Here is a 16,801-nt window from a genome sequence, read left to right as displayed (position 1 = left end):
TGGTCCAGGGTGTTGGTGCACATTCCTCTTCTAAGTTAAGAGGTACAGGTACTAACGACCTGGACCAGAGGTACCTTAGAGGCTGTGTGCTTATGTGCGTCACTGAGATAAAGTGACAGTGGTGTTATGTAATTGGTCCTGTTGCACCAGTGACAGTTAGCCTTCTGGTTATTTATATATGTGTATATATATATATTTAATACATGACACTTCAGGCATGTGTATCACTGGGATAGGATTCCAAGCTGCACTTTGAATAGTGCTGAGGATGCAGAACGTTCACCTGACAACCTCTCAACACGCCAGCACTGGGGTCAATCATGTTAGTTATTTCAAGTAAACCTGTGTGTCACATGCATGTTACAAAGTGACATTGTGAAGGGTGATACATGAATATAGGTGCACCACAGGGCTGTGTATTGGAACTGGCACATTTCCCACCTTTGCAGGTATGGTTTACAGAAACATAAATGTATATCCTTTTATTGGGTAAATACTTTATCAAAGTGATTTTTTTATTGTTGTCAATTTGCACTTGCCTGAAACTACAGGATTAACAGGAATGACATTATAGGTCGTTAGAAATGCATGATGTATGGCATTAATTATAAGAGGCCATAACACTGTGATAACATGATACATAAGAAGGCCCTGAGAAAGATTGATGTCCATGAGACACCTGTCCCTCCCTCCCAGGCTTAGGTGTCCCAACTCCCAAGCTTTGCCCGGACTCGGTCTCGCATCACCTCTTCACTCCTCGTTGAGTGGCTATGCAGGGGCTGTGACGTTGCACAAAGCCTCTCTCTCACTCCTTTCTTGCTGCATCACAACCGCCGCTAGTAGCTCCCTGGCTATTTGCACTGACCGGGGGACAATATAATCGCATAGCTAATTAGCATAATAATAACTCTAAAGATAACACTAGCTAACATCACCACAACAGGAGTAATCTACGGAAACGATTTACCTTGAGCTATCCCCTTGGAACCACTGGGACATGGCCAGGCAAGATCAGGTCCTGCTCTTGGAGCCACAGCACGAACTGAAATTCCGAGGTAAGAGACTACTGAGGAGGGGAGGGCCCAACTCTGAACGGAGGGGGGGAGCCATTTTTGTGAGTGGGGTAGTTAGTAACAGGCCCATTTATTAAGGAGGGGGCACACCATATGCCCGTTAATTTGTAAAATAACAGTGAGCTAGGGAGGAGAATCATTTCAAACGACTGGTTGACATATTTTCTGGCAGCGTACACAGCCTTTCCTGAACATTAACCTGTGCTTGCTAGTTAGCTAGCTATGCATTCCTGCAGCTCCCTGACAAGTCTTTACTGCTAATAATGTCGAGTTGACCTTCTAGTAAGGTAACTAGTTAGCTGGTAGCTAGCCTAGTAACGTTAGTTAGTGCATTATGTTTCACGTGCATTGTGCAAGTCTGTTTATTATTGTGCTAACTGGGTTTCAAGCACAATGTCAAAATACAATTACTGGTTGAATCGCAGCTATTATTGTTCATGTCCGACGACAATCATGTCAGTGTAATTATGAGCTAATAATGAATAGCAGCTGATTGCCTCAACATGTATATTGCAAGCATCATGATAGGTAGCTAACGTTAACCAATTTGTCTAGTTTGCTAGTTACTGTAATTAGCTAGCTAGCGGTTAGTCTAACCGCTTCCTAGCTTGCAAGATGGAACTGGGCATTAAATACTAGCTAACGTTAGCTATATTGCTATCTAGCGGTTCTTCTCATCAGTTGGCAAGTGTTGTTCATGACCAGGTGTGGAAATCAGCAATATGGGTCAGGATACCATATGGACACGTTGTACTCGGCATCCTAAGAATTACAATGTGTCCAGTTGGTTAAAAATGCATTTATTGACCCCCCTCAATAGGCTACGTTCCCTGAAGCATTATCACAATGTTACATTAGGCCATTTTTGAGATACAAAATAATAAATAGCCTTTCATCTGTGTTTGTTGAATTATATATAGGGTCTTGCCACAGTAATTTGAGATGCCCTATTGCCTTGTCAAGCCAATATAATCCATTGCTTAAAGGTGCAATATGCAGACATTGCTCTGCCATTTCCTGGTTGCTAAAATTCTAGTACTTCGCCTAATTTCAGTTTGTGACAAAACAAGCTACGTATAGTGTAGATAATCATTGTACCATATAAACCGCTGTGAAATATATTTTCAATAACCAAAAATATTGTATTTTCAGCTGTTTTTAAAGCTGGTTTACAAAAATGAAATTAAGGATGCAAAAACTAAACTTAAGAAAGGGAAACATAAATAGAGCACAAAGAACAGATCTACCACTTCTTAGACTTGCTTTCAATGGGTGACTGATCTTTAACTCACATTTCAATGTGAATTTGGTTGGGTCCCAGAAAAAGTTAAAGCAGCTTTATTTAAACTGCACTGCTTGTTGTGAAGGTAGCCTTTTTATTTGTCTTGGCTCATTGCAAACAAACTGAGCCCACTAATTGATAACTACGAGAAATAGGTTTACCTCAAGGAAATCCCAAGCCACACAGACCAGTACAGGGGTTCCCAAACTGGGGTTCATGGGCCCCTGGGCGTCTGCATGGGGCTTTCGGGGTATTCAGCAAAGTGACAGAAATAACTAAAATGTCAAGACTTTTGTTAGGTAAAATCACAATCAGGTATTCTCTCATATAAGCCTGATATTGTTATTTTTGTTATTTACGGGACCTCAACATGAACAAGTTGGGGAACCCAGTGCTAGCATTCCTACAAAATCAATGTCAAGATAGAGCAGGAATGGGCAACTGCTGCCCCTTTTGTAGGTCCGTGGATCAATTTCCCCCAAAATGTATATTATTTGTATTTTTTAAGGGGAGATATTCAACTAGAATAGGTGCAATTCTGAAATTTGGTTCTGCATCAGCAGTTTTTCTATCATTATGTTATCTCGTTATGAGATGAGTAATGCAAGTTATGTAAACATTCAAGTGGCATTATTAAAGTGACTAGTGATCCATTTATTAAAGTGGCCAATGATTTCAAGTCTGTATGTAGGCAGCAGCCTCTCTGTGTTAGTGATGGCTGTTTAACAGTCTGATGGCCTTGAGATAGAAGCTGTTTTTCAGTCTCGGTACCAGCTTTGATGCACCTGTACTGACCTCGTCTTCTGGATGGTAGCGGGGTAAACAGGCAGTGATGCACCTGTACTGACCTCGCCTTCTGGATGGTAGCGGGGTGAACAGGCAGTGATGCACCTGTACTGACCTCGCCTTCTGGATGGTAGCGGGGTGAACAGGCAGTGATGCACCTGTACTGACCTCGCCTTCTGGATGGTAGCGGGGTGAACAGGCAGTGGCTCGGGTGGTTGTTGTGAAGATCTTTTTTTGGCTTTCCTGTGACATCGGGTGCTGTAGGTGTCCCGGAGGGCAGGTAGTTTGCCCCCGGTGATGCGTTGTGCAGGAGGGTCTTGCGGTGCAGTTGCATCAACAAAGCAGAGTGGGTGGACACCCTACAATATGTTACCAGGAAATTATGGCCATGTTTCGAGAACATTGCAACACATCTGAGCTAAACTATTGAAGCAGTTTTGAATGTCTACTAGTAGTGATATTGTACTTATAGCCAAGTGGGGAGTAGTCTGAGGTTTGTAAACCAGTCATTTTCCATTGTTTGGTAACACCTACATGACTAATTAAAGTCTTTGACTGGACAGATAATCAAATCACCTAGCCTCTTAGACTAAAATTGCCCATTGAAAGGCAGGCCTGCCTGTGTTGACAACAAATCCAGCTGTGTTCCTTTCGGGTTCTTTATAAATCTCCTTATTCTTTATTAGTATCAATTTGGAACCGCACACTCAAGGTACACAGTCTTGCTCTTTCTCAAAAACAAACCTTTCAGACGACACAACAGCATTAAATTTGCCCTTCAGAACTCTTTTTCTGGCTGTATTTTTTTCTGCCAGTTGGAAAGCATCCCAAGGCTGTTGTAGATAAGGTATAGGCTACAGTAGTTAGTTGCATGAGTCGTTTCATTGAACGATGTTCCACCAGTGGTGAGGGTTTAAAATTCGCCTCTGTCTTGGCTCAGTGTGCGAAGGGAAGTGTCAGTTGCTGTGGACATTTGCGGGCTGAAACCTTATCTTAGACTATGTGCTAATTCACACTACGAGGCAGCTCACTTCCACATTTCCACCCACAATGCACCTTTGTTTCCCTCAAACGCAAGGGCTTCCTCTATACCAGCTAGTAGGGCTGGGAATTGCCAGGGACCTCACAATACGATATTATCACAATACTTAAGTGTCAATATGATATATGTTGCGATTCTCACGATTCTATATGTAATTCAATACTGCGATTTTACTTCGATTTGATTTTCCAAACATATTTGCTCACCATATGTCTGCTGCAGAGGGTCAAGAGAGAGCCATGAGAACCCACATTTTGATCAGTCATGGAAGTGAAAGTGCCGAAAACAAATTCTCTTACTATTTATTTATTTTTGGGATGGAGAACTGAAGGAAAATAGTTTTGGTTCAGGTACAGCTGACTAGTGCCAAAAAAAATATTGCGTCAGGCCTATATCGTCAAAAAAAATGTCCCAATACGTAACTGTATAATTTTTTTTACCCTCATCATTAAAGCAAGTAGGATGGTGTGTTCTATTTTGGTAGCCTGATATGGAAACTCTCAGATTTGTATTCATTCATTTGCCCTCGATTCTCCCATGTTCTTTATCTCAGTGCAAAGTGTACACTGAGATCCTGTGGAATGTTTTAATGCCAGTTTGTAAATCCAGTACATCTATATGTTGTTCAATGTCAAGTGGCCTAGCCCTCTCCTTCCTATCAAACTAGTTTCACAAAGCCAACATTGTAGCTGACCTGAGTCATTCTTTTGAGGCTACTGTTTTGTTGTCAGCAGTTTCATGTTAAGCAATTCCACAACAGAGACGTGGATTTTCAGATGACGTGAAACAATTGGGGTGGTTTAATATCATTTAGAAATCGGATTTGATTTACACTGTGGTATGTGTTGGCATTCCATTACAAGTAGCCTAGCCTTCTCTTTGTGTGAGGTAGGCTAGGCTTGGTCAAGTTGGGTGGGTGGGAACTTGAAGTCTGTTTGTGCAGAGTGATTTTACAGAGACATTAAAGCAGGGAGCTGGGCTCGGTTTCCTGATAGTGATGGAACCTAGGCTTACGAGTGTCTTAACAATGCATCGTTCCTACAGTGGCCGAAGAGGAAGGCCGTTTCCCAAAACACCACGGCGCGCAGAGAACGTTGGCTAAGTGTGTCAGCAAGACGAAGGCGCTGAATGTGGACTACAGGAAACGGAGGGCCAAGCACGCCCCCATTCACATCGACGGGCTGTAGTGGAGCGGGTCGAGAGCTTCAAGTTTTTCGGTGTCCACATCACTAAGAATCTATCATGGTCCACACACACCAACACAGTTGTGAAGAGGACACCACAATGTTAATTTCCCCCTCGGGAGGCTGAAAAGATTTGGCATGGGCCCTCAGATCCTCAAAAAGTTATACAGGTGCACTATTGATAGCATCTTGACTAGCTGCATCATTGCTTGGTATGGAAACTGCTTGGCATCCAACCGCAAGGCGCTACAGAGGGTAGGTAGTGCGTACGGCCCAGTACATCACTGTGGCCAAGCTCCTTACCATCCAGGACCTCTATGCCAGGTGGTGTCAGAGGAAGGCCCTAAAAAGTGTTGAAGACTTCAGCCACCCAAGTCATAGAGGGTGGTACCGATGCGCCAAGTGTGGAACTAACAGGACCCTGAACAGCTTCTACCCCAAAGCCATAAGACTGCTAAATTGTTAGTCCGGGTAGCTGTTTGGTTAACTTTTTAACCACCTACATTGACCATTTTTGTACTAACTTTTTAAACTCGTCACAAACGTTGCTGCTACTGTTTATTACCTATCCTGTTGCCTAGTCACTTCATTCCTAGCTGCATGTACATACAGTGCCCATAGAAAGTATTCATAACCCTTCCACAGTTTGTTGTAAGAGCCTGAATTCAAAATGTAGGGTGTTGACACATACAATTATTTAATTCAATGTTTTATAAAAAATAAAAGTGGAAAAGGTCAAGGGGTCTGAATATGCAAACATTGCAGTATTGGCAAAATAGATTTCAATTGATTAAACATTAAATTGATTTCATTATGATTGAAATATATGGGCCCATGTAGCCTATATCTTTTAATGCAGTCATCTCAGTTTTATTTTAAAGCATATGTTTATCCTTCACGTATTTGTAACAATTGCAAACACTTTGGCGACTTTGTATTTGCAGTCAACTTCGTTCTGAAGTTATCAGCGGTCACAGAGACGATAAGATCTTCATTTTACGTTTAGCTGAGATCTTTTGTGAATAAAGTGATGCGGAAGGGCAAACAAGCCTCTAACAACGCACTTAGCTGTTCTATGAGTGATCTGAGGCAGTTGGTAAATAACGAGCGTTTTCAAGTGCAACTTCAGTAGCAATGGTTTTTGGGAAACCGCTTGGAGATGTAACGATGGTTCTAATGATTAACTTAGCCTTAAGATGCTTTTGGGAAACCAGGCCATGGTTGGTTGCAGTGACTTGAGGCTAGTAGTGTTCCTTCCATTCCCCTGGTGCCTCATGTCTTCTTGTTCTTCAAGGACAGCCATTAACCTACCTTGACTAGGCTATTTAGAGATTTTGACAATTAGAGATTATTAGAAGCAAATTGAAGGTAATTGGAGCCCTCAGTGATTCAAGGTATTCCACACAGTTTTGACCAAATTAAATAAAGCTGTAAAAATATAGGCCTACGGCCCTCCCGAGTGGCGCAGCGGTCTAAAGCACGCATCGCAGTGCTTGAGGTGTCACTACAGACCCGGGTTCGATCACAGCCGGCCGTGACCGGGAGATCTATGCGGTGGCGCACAATTGGCCCAGCGTCGTCCGGGTTAGGGGAGGTTTTGGCCGTCCAGGATGTCCCATCGTGCTCAAGCCACTCGTTGTGATGGGTCTGGGTATCTGCAAGCTGATTTCGGTCACCAGCTGGACAGTGTTTCCTCTGACACATTGGTGCGGCTGGCTTCAGGGTTATGCGAGCAGTGTGTCAAGAAGCAGTGCTGCTAGGCAGGGTCCTGTTTCAGAGAGGACGCATGGCTCTCGACCTTCGCCTCACCCAAGTCCGTATGGGAGTTGCAGCGATAGGACAAGACTGTAACTACCAATTTGGATATCACGAAATTGGGAAGAAAAAGGGTTAAAAGTTTAAATATATTATATATATATAAATTACAAAAATTATACAAATATATTTGCACCACACCTGGTTGGTTGACCCTCACAGCCAGCTACGTGCTTCCCAATTCTCCTCCCCCAACCAGTAGTTTCCTATATCCTCCTAACCCTGCTTTCCTTTAGATAGGTCTACTAGGCCCAGGCTGTTGTATACGTCTAGGCTTCTTTTCTTATTGATAGGCCTAATAGATAAAAAATACAAATTATTGTCCCTGTGGCACTGAAGTAATCCTCTAGAACAGGGTTTCCCAAACTTGGTCCTTGGGACCCCAAGGGGTGCATGTTTTGGTTTTTGCTCTAGTACTACACAGCAGATTCAAACAATAAACGAATCATCAAGTTTTGATCATTTGAATCAGCTGTGTAGTGTTCGGGCAAAAACCAAAAGTTTCACCCCTTGAGGTCACAGAGGACCGAGTTTGGGAAACGCTGCTCTAGAAGATCTATGCCTTCTCCTCTTAGATGTTTTGTGAGCTGAACCTAGTAGGCTAAACTATACGTTTACTCCAGGCTGTCAGTTTAAAGGCCACTTTTTTATAGTTCTGTAGAACGAGAGCCATTAGTGACAGTAATACTGGTAGCCAATCCTTTCTTGGAAGTTAAAGAAAACCTGCCCTCATATTAAGCCCACTCTTGTGTTTTTTTTGTGTGTTTTTTTTTTTTACAAAGACTTGATTCACTACAACCGAGCAATTAATGAAACTGCAACTGGGCATAGGGCCCAACGATATATGCTTTCATCTCATCTTCTAAATGGCATGTTATCATAATATTATTATATTTCTAAATTAGCCATGGCCTTAATTGCATCAGCTGCTCTACTTATTCAAATTGAGTAATAACATCTAGTTTTCTGGTTTCCCCTGACCACTCCCAAATTGCTATTTGCTGAGAAGGTATTTGTTTATTTTTTTTGACCATTTTAATTAAAAACAATCACAGTAAGGTACTCAATTGTTACCCAGAAATGATTTGATATTGAAATAGCAATGGACCTTTAATAAAACCATTTTTTCTTTTGCTTTTATAAACAAAAATGGAAAACTGTCATCTTCATATGTGTTGTAGCGTAGACCCTATTTTACATCATCTGAGGTGTTGTGCCCGCCATTGGTTGAGACACAGCATACTCTTGAATACAGGGTGGGTGTCATGTAAGTATATTAGTAAAATATTTTTTTCAACTTTCAAATGGTACCACAAGGATGGTTGGAGGTCCACACATCAGAGAATATTGACTTAAGTGGGAATATCCATTGTTATAAATTAAACGGTTAATCCTCCATAGGAAACCGATTGAAATAATAAATATAGATAATAGAATAGATATTCTCATTCAATTTGACATTCGACGGTGGATGGACTTGACGGCCATGTTTCTGGTAGTAATTGTAAGTTAAAGTTTCAATTAAATGTATATGTTAATGGTGTACCAGCTAAATTGCAGCGGTCTGAAAGGATAGGTCCATTCTATGAAATCTATATGATTGAAATGACAGTCACTGACAGCAATTCTGTATTCAAGAGATGGCTGGCACAACACAACACCAAAGATGATATGAAAGAGTCTAAGCTACAGTACAACATTTGTGAAAATTAGAAAAATCTGAGTTTACGAGTTTTTAGATAATTGACGTTAAAGGTTAAAAAATGACATTTTTTATGAAACTTCTTTTCAAGAAATTATAGAATAGTTTGACAACCCTGTTTGTAAGCTATAAAATGATATCAAATTCAACCGTTTGTCTTTTTCAGTGATGGTGGGTTATGCACAATGGGTCAACTTTGAGAACCTCCTGAGTGTTTTGTCATTCATGTCCAAAAAGTCCCTTTCTGACCACTTCTACCATGGGCAAAACATGTATGGAAGGTTTCGTTCAAATCAAAAAGGCTGCAGTCAAAGTGATTTAAATCAGATGGAACGGCCCTAGAGTGAGGTTAGTAGAGGCAACTGTATTATGGTTCAGGCTATAACCAAAGTCTGGGATTCTATTTTGGTGTTGGCGTCTGACCTAATGTGTCAACGTCCATACACCTCAAACGCATGTTGATGAAGCCGTGCTCCAGATAATAATCTGATGGTATCAATTAGGCCTACTGCCCTTTCAGTGACTAGGCCTACACTTCTGGATGTGGGTCATTAGCTAATACAGTTCAAAGATGTCCCCACTCAAAAGCATAGGTCCCCTATAGCTCAAAAGTAGGCCTCCTAAACCTTGGATTAGTATTCAGACTTGTTGTCCTTAGAATGTGTTCCTCTATGTTGTAACTTTCCTCGCTTCAAATCTTTTCCTCATTCTGAAATGGCGATCCGGCACGTGACGGACCTCCGCTTTTCTGCCTTTTGATGTGCTGATTCAGTAACATTCATTTGATTAGCTCACCATGTTTTCTCTACGGTTTGCACAGCTTTCACATGCATTAGTCTGTCTGCTTGTGGCAATTTCGTGCACTCTCTTTCTGTCAGCGTTACCGCCCATCAATCCCAGTGTTATAGAATGTGATAGCCTTGTGATTGGAACCCCAGGTGATATAGAATGTGATAGCTTTGTGATTGGAACCCCAGGTGATATAGAATGTGATAGCTTTGTGATTGGAACCCCAGGTGATATAGAATGTGATAGCCTTGTGATTGGAACCACAGGTGATATAGAATGTGATAGCCTTGTGATTGGAACCCCAGGTGATATAGAATGTGATAGCCTTGTGATTGGAACCACAGGGGGGTATGGAATGTGATAGCCTTGTGATTGGAACCACAAGCGGTATGGAATGTGATAGCCTTGTGATTGGTGTCTGTAACCTGCCTGGCTGTCTCAGCATAGGTTTTAGTAGACGAACTGATTTGTCGCTGAGCCCGTCATTGTCCCTCATTGTCTCAAAGCAAGGAGTTGTGACGCATGCCCCCTTTGGGAAAATCCAGATTTGTATTGTGTTGTTGTTCATTTCTTTAATGAACTGTGAACATTTCTTCCCAACTGTGGACAATGATGTCATTATTGAATCTACCTTTTTAAAGGGCCAATCGGCAATTGAAACAATAACAAAGTTCATCCCTTCCACTGGTAAACAGCTTATATTTTGGGTTCTGATGACAGTTGATCTACGCTCATGAGGCCTTAAATAATATGTTATTTTCTTCAAGAATCAATGGGTACATCATTAATTTAAGTCCAAACATTTATGTAGCAACTGCAGATTGTCCCTTTTAGGCCCACTTCTGTAAAGCCTGTTGTCTGTGAAGTCGCCTATTGTCGGTCTAAATCCCAGTATATATTTAGGTTTGATTAAAAAATGAATAATAATAAAAAGATGGAGGCTCCAGCTTCTCTAACCCTTTTCCGTTTTGGGACCTTGTTCTCCCTCCACAGGTCCCTTCTCGGATGTGGTCAACACCACCCTAAAGCTCGCCAACCCCACAGACAGGAATGTGTGCTTCAAAGTCAAGACGACGGCCCCGCGCCGTTACTGCGTCCGGCCGAACAGCGGCGTCCTCGACGCCGGCACCTCAATCAACGTCTCAGGTAGGCCTACGTATTATATTGTGGATCTCGTTGCAAAATTACAGATACTTTCCCAATGTTCCCAGGTTTTTCAGAAATCCTTGTTGGAGGAATTGTGCAACCCTAACAGGCCAGGGAAAACTAAGTGTGGATTGCAGTCGCTCCTTCTCCGTAGACTGTTTTCAATGTAATGAAACAAATATGCACCTTAGAGACTGCTGCCCCATGAGCACTGGTCACTTTAATAATGTTTACAGCGTATTCGGAAACTATTCATACCCCTCTTTCCACATTTTGTTACGTTACAGCCTTATTCTAAAATGTATTCAATAAAACATTTTCCTCAATCTACACACCATACCCCATAATGACAAAGCGAAAACAGGTTTTGCAAATGTATTTAAAAAAATTTAAACCGATACCTTATTTATATAAATATTCAGACCCTTTGCTCTGAGACTTGAAATGTAGCTGTTTCCATTGATCATCCTTGAGATGTTTCTACAACTTGGAGTCCACATGTGGTAAATTCAATTGATTGGACATGATTTGGAAAGGCACACGCTTGTCTATATAAGGTCCCACAGTTGAAAGTGCATATCAGAGCAAATACCATGTGGTCGAAGGAATTGTCCGTAGAGCTCCAAGACAGGATTCTGTCGAGGCACAGATCTGGGTAAGGGTAACAAAACATTTCAGCAGCATTGAAGGTCCCGACGAACACAGTGGCCTTCCTCATTCTTAAATGGAAGAAGTTTGGATCCACCTAGACTCTTCCTAACTGGGCTGCCCGCCCAGTAAAACTGAGCAATTGGGGGAGAAGGGCCTTGACCAAGAACCCGATGGTCACTCCGACAGCTCCAGCGTTCCTCTGTGGAGAGGACCTTCCAGGAGGACAACCACCTCTGCAGCACTCCACCAATCGGGCCTTAATGGTAGAGTGGCCAGACGGAAGCCACTGCTCAGTAAAACGCACATGACAGCCCGCTTGGAGTTTGCCAAAAGGCACCTAAAGTTCTGACCATGAGAAACAAGATTCTTTGGTCTGATGAAACCAAGATTGAACTCTTTGGCATGAATGCCAAGCGTCACATCTGGAAGAAACCGGGCAAACCTGTGGGGATGTTTTTCAGTGGCAGCGACTGGGAGACTAGTCAGGATCAAGGGAAAGATGAACGGAACAAAGTACAGAAAGATCCTTGTTGAAAACCTGCTCAAGACATCAGACTGGGGCGAAGGTTCACCTTTCAACAGGACAACGACCCTAAGTACACAGTCAAAACAATGCAGGAGTGGCTTCGGGACAAGTCTTTGAATGTCCTTGAGTGGCCCAGCCAGAGCCTGGACTTGAACCCGATCAGACATCTCTGGAGAGATCTGAAAATAGCTATGCAGCAACGCTCCCCATCCAACCTGACCGAGCTTGAGAAGATCTGCAGAGGAGAATGGGAGAAATTCCCCAAATACAGGTGTGCCAAGCTTGTAGCGTCATACCCAAGAAGACTCAAGGCTGTAATCGCTGCTTCAACAGTACTGAGTAACATGCTGACAGACCGGAAACGTCGCGTGCGCGAGCGTCGCAAAAATAAATTTAGAAATCCATGTTATTCAATTATTGCACCCACACTGCTCGCGCGTGCCAACAAGTGTCTGCGTTGCCAAGGGCTAAAATAGAACTCCTTTCTATTTCTGACGCAGATCGCGCTGCAAGTCCTGCCTCTCCCATCTCCTCATTGGTTTATAGAAGCAGGAACCCACGTGCCATCTCCTCATTGGTTATACCCATTTGGGTGATTGAAAGACTAAATGTTTTGCCGGTTGTCGTGGTAATACTATGAAAGTGTAGATGCCAATAACCATATAAATTCAAAGATGAAAAAACCTGGAAGGAGAAGAGATGACTAGAAACGATTCGGATGGCCGTTTTATGTGTGGATTAATTGTCGGTGTAGATGACCTTGTGCATTTCAGGTAAAATAACAACTCAATGTTTATATCCCAGGACAAATTAGCTAGCAACAGCAAGCTAGCTAAAAATAGGACAAATTAGCTAGAAACGGCAAGCTAACTAGCTAAATTGCAATTCCATGTTTAATGCTTTTCGACCTGTCCCCAAATGAATGTCATTGATTCAGAGTTTGTTTTGATATTTTAACCTGCGTGTCGTGATCGCGTTTGGTGTAGGGGGACAAAATAAATGTATGCACGATAGCGCACGATGGCGCACGTGCGCAGCCGGTTTGGATTCCGTGTAAAGGGTCTGAATACTTATGTAAATGTGATATTTCACTTTTTCTTTTTTCTGCAAAACATTTAAAAAATCTGTTTTTGCTTTGTCATTATGGGGTATTGTGTGTAGATTGGTGAGGGGAAGAAACTATTAAGTTCATTTTAGAATAAGGCTGTAATGTAACAAAATGTGGAAAAAGTCCAGGGGTCTGAATACTTTCCGAATGAACTGTTCATACCGTTTTACACACTTCATATGTATATACTGTACAGTCGTGACCAAAAGTTTTGAGAATGACACATTTATATTCACAAAGTCTGCTGCCTCAGTTTGTATGATGGCAATTTGCATAAACTCCAGAATGTTATGAAGAGTGATCTGATGAATTGCAATTCATTGCAAAGTCCCTCTTTGCCATGCAAATGAACTGAATCCCCAAAAAACATTTCCACTGCATTTCAGCCCTGCCACAAAAGGACCAGCTGACATCATGTCAGTGATTCTCTCGTTAACACAGGTGTAAGTGTTGACGAGGACATGGCTGGAGATCACACTGTCATGCTGATTGAGTTCGAATAACAGACTGGAAGCTTCAAAAGGAGGATGGTCCTTGGAATCATTGTTCTTCCTCTGTCAATCATGGTTACCTCGAAGGAAACACGTGTCGTCATCATTGTTTTGCACAAAAAGGGCTTCACAGGCAAGGATATTGCTGCCAGTAAGATTACACCTAAATCAACCATTTATCGGATCATCAAGAACTTCAAGGAGAGCGGTTCAATTGTTGTGAGGAAGGCTTCAGGGCGCCAAGAAAGTCTAGCAAGCGCCAGGACCATCTCCTAAAGTTGATTCAGCTGCGGGATCGGGGCACCACCAGTACAGAGCTTGCTCAGGAATAGCAGCAGGCAGGTGTGAGTGCATCTGCACGCACAGTGAGGCGAAGACTTTTGGAGGATGGCCTGGTGTCAAGAAGGGCAGCAAAGAAGCCACTTTCTCTCCAGGAAAAACATCAGGGACAGACTGATATTCTGCAAAAGGTACAGGAATTGGACTGCTGAGGACTGGAGTAAAGTCATTTTCTCTGATGAATCCCCTTTCCGATTGTTTGGGGCATCCGGAAAAAAGCTTGTCCGGAGAAGACATGGTGAGCGCTACCATCAGTCCTGTGTCATGCCAACAGTAAAGCATCCTGAGACCATTCATGTGTGGGGTTGCTTCTCAGCCAAGGGAGTGGGCTCCCTCACAATTTTGCCTAAGAACACAGCCATGAAGAAAGAGTGGTACCAACACATCCTCCGAGAGTATCTTCTCCCAACCATCCAGGAACAGTTTGGTGACAAACAATGCCTTTTCCAGTATGATGGAGCACCTTGCCATAAGGCAAAAGTTCTAAGTGGCTCGGGGAACAAAACATCGATATTTTGGGTCCATGGCCAGGAAACTCCCCAGACCTTAATCCCATTGAGAACCTGTGGTCAATCTTCAAGAGGTGGGTGGACAAACAAAAACCCACAAATTCTGACAAACTCCAAGCATTGATGTTTTGATGTCTTCACCTGTGGCACCCCCATAGACTGCCACAGGTCCGGACAACAGGCCCTCCAATTTGCCTCACTGAACTCTATCTGAGAAGTAGTTGGTGAACCAGGCGAGGCAGTCATTTGAGATACCAAGGCTGTTGAGTCTGCCGATAAGAATGCGGTGATTGACAGAGTCGAAAGCCTTGGCCAGGTTGATGAAGACGGCTGCACAGTAATGTCTCTTATCGATGGCGGTTATGATATCATTTAGGACCTTTAGCGGGGCTGAGGTGCACCCATGACCAGCTCGGAAACCAGATTGCATAGCGGAGAAGGTACGGTGGGATTCAAAATGGTCGGGGATCTGTTTGTTAACTTGGCTTTCGAAGACTTTAGAAAGGCAGGGTAGGATAGATATATAGGTCTGTAACAGTTTGTTCTGGAGTGTCTCCCACATTGATGAGAGGGATGACCGCGGCAGCTTTCCAATCTTTAGGGATCTCTGACAATACGAAAGAGAGTTTGAACAGGCTAGTAATAGGGGTTGCAACAATTGCGGCGGATAAGTTTAGAAAGAGAGTGTCCAGATTGTCTGTCTAGCCCAGCTGATTTGTAGGGGTCCAGATTTTGCAGCTCTTTTAGAACATCAGCTATCTGGATTTGGGTAAAGGAGAAATGGGGGAGGCTTGGGCAAGTTTCTGTGGGGGGTGCATAGCTGTTGACCGGGGTAGGGGTAGCCAGGTGGAAAGCATGGCCATCCGTAGAAAAATGCTTATTGAAATTCTCGATTATCATAGATTTATCGGTGGTGACAGTGTTTCCTAGCCTCAGTGCAGTGGGCAGCTGGGAGGAGGTGCTCTTATTCTCCATGGACTTTAGTGTCCCAGAACTTTTTGGAGTTTGTGCTACAGGATGGTTTCCTTTATCAAGGGATTGGGAAAGGGGGATACTTAGTAGTGGTTTCTTTGTGGCAATTCGACCATGAAGGCCTGATTCACGCAGTCTCCTGAACAGTTGATGTTAAGAAGTGTCTGTTACTTGAACTCTTTGAAGCATTTATTTGGGCTGCAATTTCTGAGGCTGGTAACTTTAATGAACTTATCCTCTGCAGCAGAGGTAACTCTGGGGGTCTTCCTTTCCTGTGGCGGTCCTCATGAGAGCCAGTTTCATCATAGCGCTTGATGGTTTTTGCGACTGCACTTGAAGAAACCTTCAAAGTTCTTGACATTTTTCAGACTGACTGACCTTCATGTCTTAAAGTAATGATGGACTGTTGTTTCTCTTTGCTTTTTTGAGCTGTTCTTGACATAATATGGACTTGGTCTTTTACCAAATAGGGCCATCTTCTGTATACCACTCCTACCTTGTCACAACACAACTGATTGTCTCAAACGCATTAAGAAGGAAAGAAATTCCACAAATTCACTTTTAACAAGGCACCCATGTTAATTGAATTGCATTCCAGGTGACTACCTCATGAAGCTTGTTGAGATAATGCCAAGAGTGTGCAAAGCTGTCATCAAGGCAAAGGGTGGCTACTTTGAAGAATCTCAAATATAAATATATTTTGATTTTATTAGTTTAACAATTTTTTGGTTACTACATGATTCAATATGTGTTATTTCATAGTTTTGATGTCTTCACTATTATTCTACAATGTAGAAAATAGTAAAAATAAAGAAAAACCCTTGAATGAGTAGGTGTGTCCAAACTTTTGACTGGTACTGTATAACTTTAACCCTTTTCAACAGAAGTCTGTCTAAGTAATGGAACTTCCTTATAGAATTATTTAAAATAAATAATAAATAAATAATTAGTTATTTAAAAAATGGGATTGAATGTTGTGGTAAGTGTGCTGGCGCATTCAAACAATGTTAAAATGAAAGGTCCTTGCCATTTTAACCAATGTCCATGTAACAGACCATTTACATTTTTGGGGGAAGTGACCACGACCTTTGGGAAAGTAAAACATTAACTGTACTTGATGGGCAAGTGCTTTTGAGAGCTTAATAGCAACCCCTGTGGTAATATACATTCTCTTCACCACATCAAGCCCACTAATAAACAGCTAGACAGTAGGAGAACATAGAAAAATGACGGACACAGAAATGCTTTTGGGCAGATTGTGACAGCGAGGCAATATAACCCATTTTCAGTGTGGCCCTCCTTTCGGTGAAGACCAAAATTGTGACATCCATGCACCTCTTAGAATCAAATCATTGGAGCAATAATGTGTACAGGATGTATTTATGT

The 16,801-nt window shown here is 42.4% G+C and overlaps 1 protein-coding gene across 1 annotated transcript in view; it reads left to right on the top strand.

Annotated features, from left to right (window-relative positions):
• Positions 1–782: 782 nt before the first annotated feature.
• The window catches only part of LOC129815724 (vesicle-associated membrane protein-associated protein B-like), a 29,011-nt gene continuing 12,992 nt past the window's right edge, over positions 783–16,801 (top strand). Inside the window, exons 1-2 of the mRNA XM_055869792.1 lie at positions 783–1,055; positions 10,667–10,819. Coding sequence (XP_055725767.1) covers positions 998–1,055; positions 10,667–10,819 — 211 coding nt within the window. The 5' untranslated portion in view covers positions 783–997. The remainder of the gene's footprint in view (positions 1,056–10,666; positions 10,820–16,801) is intronic.

The sequence above is a fragment of the Salvelinus fontinalis genome, chromosome 18 (assembly GCF_029448725.1).
Source record: "Salvelinus fontinalis isolate EN_2023a chromosome 18, ASM2944872v1, whole genome shotgun sequence".
Classification (NCBI taxonomy): Eukaryota; Metazoa; Chordata; class Actinopteri; order Salmoniformes; family Salmonidae; genus Salvelinus; species Salvelinus fontinalis.
The sequence above is the reverse complement of the archived record's forward strand: the minus strand, read 5'-3'. Positions and strand labels throughout refer to the sequence as shown.